Genomic DNA, 4,495 nt, shown 5'->3' with positions numbered 1-4,495 from the left:
CTAACGGAGCTACACGTGTTCTGCTTTGTGTATAATTTGCTATGCTACGCAGTTGTAAGACGGAGACAACACATGCGGGTATCACGTCCTCTTAAAACATGTAACATGTATTTTTAGATAATCAACCGCTAACATTCTTGGAAATCCGTATTGAGTTATTGACCTAAATGCACAATAAGACGAGCCGCTTTCAACAGCATTAAATGAAGAATGCCTTACGTTTATGTTTGGTTTTAATTTTTTCATTGTCTTTTTCCTCTGTGGAGTTTGATGAATCTTCATTGCTGCCATCCCATTCATCCATTTCAGATATTTTGAATTCTAACATAATCAATCAACATACATCAGCAATGAAAATTTCTAAACAGTAGATTAGTGTCACTAACCTTTTGTTTTACAACTTTTATCTCTATTTTTCTCTTTATTTTCATTATATTCATCAATTTCTTCATCTTCTTCATTGCTTAATTTCTTTTGTATCATTATATTAAACTTATTGTAAGCATTATCACGCCTATAAAAAATATGATAATTAATTTGTTATTTTACTGCAATTACTTGTTTATTAATAACTAGTACCTTTCAAACTCTTCCTCTGCTTCGCTGGTTGTTAATGTCTTGTAACGTAATACAGGTTGAAAGTTATACCACTCTTCTAATTTATGTGCATTTATCACATTACCTTCTTCACGACTAAATATGTAGTATGAACAATTTTCATCTATTCCACCTTGCCTTGCACCTTTAAATCTAAAATGAGTAATCAGTATTGTACCATCATATATTTTATATTAATTTATGCTTAAAAAACTTACTTTTTTCCTTCAATATCCAAATTCCAAGAAGTAGTTTCTGACAGGTTTTTGTTACTGTTATATTTTTTATTCTTTGCTTTTAGTCTAGCTTCGCGACCAAATTCGCTTCCCGCTCCAAACCTAAAATAAATACATAATATATCAAACATATATAACATGATATTATTCAGAAGGAAAAAAATGTATACTTGGGCATATCATCGATTACTGGTGTTTTTCTGTCACCTTTGACTTCTTTCTTCAATTTAGTATGACTTGACCATTTTTCAACTTCATTGTTTTTATTAAATTTCAATAACTGATATTTCACATCTGAATTCCTATTAAATACATTTGAATAAAAATAGAAAATTAATAATTATAGGATACTGACAGTGGCGAATTGACCCAGCTATATACCGGGAAAGTTCCCAGTGGCCGATCCTTCTATTAAAACTCTGGGCCAATATACTTGGATTACAAATTATTTGATAATATTTAACTATGTGTCTACATTGTTGGTTGTTGTATACTTTTAACACAATTTTGGATGTAATTTTGGCTGCATTAAGTAGTAACTAAGTATACCTAAGTTTTTTTTTCTTGATCAATTGTAAATAGTTTCCATTGGTACAAATCTACAAATCTAAATGACAAATACTAATCACTCACTCACTGATCGCTACATCTCAAAAATAACAAAACGTTTGAACTTGCAAAACCCCCTCGGTTCGCCACTGATCTATGGTCTGGCTGCATACTAGTTATAGACAAATTTATTGTTCTGGTCAGTATTATAATATTATAATGATTTCGGACCATAGATATTAAAGAGTTCTTTAAGAGGGTCACGTATAGCCACATTAATTTTAAAATTAGAGTGAATTAACCTATTATAAAATTTAAAGGCAATAATGTTATCTAAGGAATCTCATCGGCTTTTTGTTATATTTTAATTTTAAATTGAGTTATGAGTATTAAAACACGTATAAACAATTTACAATTTTAAAATATTCATAATTCGTACATACGTAAGACAGAAATATGCGGGTTATTTATTTCATATAAAATCACTGAATTTATAATATGTGTATTGTAATTTGATTATTAATATGGGATGTGACAGGCGTAGGCTACAATTCATTATTAAATCAACTTTAAGAGATGGCAAAATACATTTGGTTTTTGTTGATGCAACTTATTTTTGGATAAGTTTAAGTGCTAAATAAATTAGGTACCACATACGCACAAAAAGTATATGATAACCATTTCACTTTGTGTTTGAAATATAAATATATTAATTATTCATTATAATTATAAATGAATAGGTACCTAACTATCTTTGAGTAAGATAAAATAATTATAAAAAATATCCCAAAAAACTGTTTAATCAGTTTTGGATTTTAATATAATATATTATTGGAGTTAAGGCTTATTAGATAAGGTCTGGTTTGGAAATGGTGACTGTCTTGGGGGTAAATTATAATGGGACATTTCACAAAATTTTAAAAATTTTAAAAGTTTAGAATATCACAATAAAAACAATAAACAAAACTTATTTTGAACTGAAAAAATGTTTAGTAATAAATAAATTAAAAGATTTACCTATACAAAGTACAGACCAACTTGAAATTGTCTTTGATTTAAAATAAAATATGAGCGTTGAATTCTAATTGTTTTCAGCATACAAATTTTAAATTTATCCTACATACTATTTGTAGTTTGTTGCAAGCTTAAGCATAACTACATTAGACCCTTAGCTAAAATATACTTAGCATTAATATTAATAAGATTTAATTGGAATTCTTAATCATTTATTTAACTTCTTAAGTCACACATCTAGATTATTAGTGTAGGTACATTTAATAGTTATAAAAATTGCCTACATATACTGTGCACCTACTTATACAAGAAATTTCACTGCTGTAAATTATAATGTTGTATGTTACTCACTTTTTTATTTTTAAAGTAAATTCTCTACTGCCACCGGCTTGATTGTTCTGCATGATTGGTTGCTTTGCTTTTACTAAAAGGAAAATAGATATTATATTTTAGTTTATTAAAATACATAATATTATACATAGTACATATACTGCCTATATTAAATTATTATAAATTAATACATATTTTAGTTATCATAGTTCATAATATATAGTTAAAATTGTATTTCTATAATATTATAAGATTATAAAAAAATCTTACACTATATAGGTACTTAATCACTTAAAACTAATTATCAAAGGTGAATATATTTAGTAACATATACAAGTACTTTAGCACCGAGTAAAAGATTTTCTGGGCCCCTACATATTTAGATTATAATACTTGTATATATAATAAATTCTATTATATTATGTAGCCATTTACAAATTAAATTGAATACATTAATGCAGTGGCGCAATATTTTAAAATAAAAAAAAAGCTTGCCAAAACTAAAATATATTATGTATATGTTTAAGTTCTGAGCAGAGCAAGGACCTTATGGTTTTACAACGATGTTTATTTTTATCCTGTTAACAAAATGTCTACCAGAATGAGTGATTTGATTTCAACATATTATAGTATCTTATCTTATAGAAAATTGGATGAAGATAGAAGATTAAAGAGATCATTTTTAAGGTTCCGTACGTTTCCCTACAGAAGCCTATTACTTTCGCTCGGCTGTCCGTCCGTCTGTCTGTCAAACAAAAGAAAAATTAAAGGAAAACGATAGTTTTTACACAAAATATATTTTCGAAAAAATTGATTTTGGTTATTGGTGTAACATTAAAACAAATGAGCGTAAATACATGAAATTTTCACTAGTTGTTTATATTTCCATTTTCTCTACATGATAAAATTTTCAAAATATATTGATTTGTTTTGAACTGTTTAGGAACGTTTTCAGTTTCTAATATTATTAGTTTTTTTTTCTAATGAATGTCAAGAAAATTTTATTTGTTGAGTAAAAATACTTGAAAATTTAATACAAGGCTCCGACTATATTTCAACAATTATATTTGAAAAATATTAAAAATCCTTAGTCACAGTTTTTTTTTATTAGCATTTAAAGTTCAAAAATTGACAAAATATGTAAAAATAACGAAAATTAGCAAATTATTTTGGGTTAAGAATTCGTAAAAATTTTTTTTTTTAATTCTAAGATTTAAAAATATAATACAAAATTTCTCATAATATTGTCTATCTTTATCAAAAAAAAAGTCTACAAGAAAGTCAAATTAAATTTTTATGAGCGTTTGAAATTCATATTTTTACATCATTTGATATTCGCTTGATTTGTCATGTGACGATTTTCTTATTTTATTGTAATTAAACAATAAATGACTGTAGATATTTGAAAATTTCACTGAATGTTAATATTTTTATTTTTTAAACACCATAAAATTTTCAAAATATTTTGACTCTTTTTAAGCTGTTTACGGACATTCTCAGTTTTAAATTTTAGATTCTGAGTGAGACGATGAATGTATTGATTTTACAATGATGTGTGTTTTTTTATTTTTTTATTTTTTTTGTGTCTGTGTACACGATAAGTAATCGAAATAATGATACGATTTTCAACTTCAGTATCTTGTTCGATCAGAAAGTGAATATCGTTGGTGCATTGGGGAGGTCAAAATTTAAATTTCACAGTAGTTTTCAAAAGCGCCGGGAAAAACAAAATAAAAATTAAGGAAAAACGGGAATTTTTACGCAAAATC

The 4,495-nt window shown here is 26.5% G+C and overlaps 1 protein-coding gene across 1 annotated transcript in view; it reads right to left on the bottom strand.

Annotated features, from left to right (window-relative positions):
- The window catches only part of LOC100574780 (general transcription factor IIF subunit 1-like), a 4,754-nt gene extending 1,954 nt beyond the window's left edge, over positions 1–2,800 (bottom strand). The window contains exons 1-6 of the mRNA XM_016801661.2: positions 2,748–2,800; positions 1,004–1,135; positions 816–935; positions 580–750; positions 387–514; positions 220–321 (exon numbers count right to left, since the gene is read on the bottom strand). Coding sequence (XP_016657150.2) covers positions 220–321; positions 387–514; positions 580–750; positions 816–935; positions 1,004–1,135; positions 2,748–2,800 — 706 coding nt within the window. The remainder of the gene's footprint in view (positions 1–219; positions 322–386; positions 515–579; positions 751–815; positions 936–1,003; positions 1,136–2,747) is intronic.
- Positions 2,801–4,495: the final 1,695 nt, after the last annotated feature.

The sequence above is a fragment of the Acyrthosiphon pisum genome, chromosome X, assembly GCF_005508785.2.
Source record: "Acyrthosiphon pisum isolate AL4f chromosome X, pea_aphid_22Mar2018_4r6ur, whole genome shotgun sequence".
Classification (NCBI taxonomy): domain Eukaryota; kingdom Metazoa; phylum Arthropoda; class Insecta; order Hemiptera; family Aphididae; genus Acyrthosiphon; species Acyrthosiphon pisum.
The sequence above is the reverse complement of the archived record's forward strand: the minus strand, read 5'-3'. Positions and strand labels throughout refer to the sequence as shown.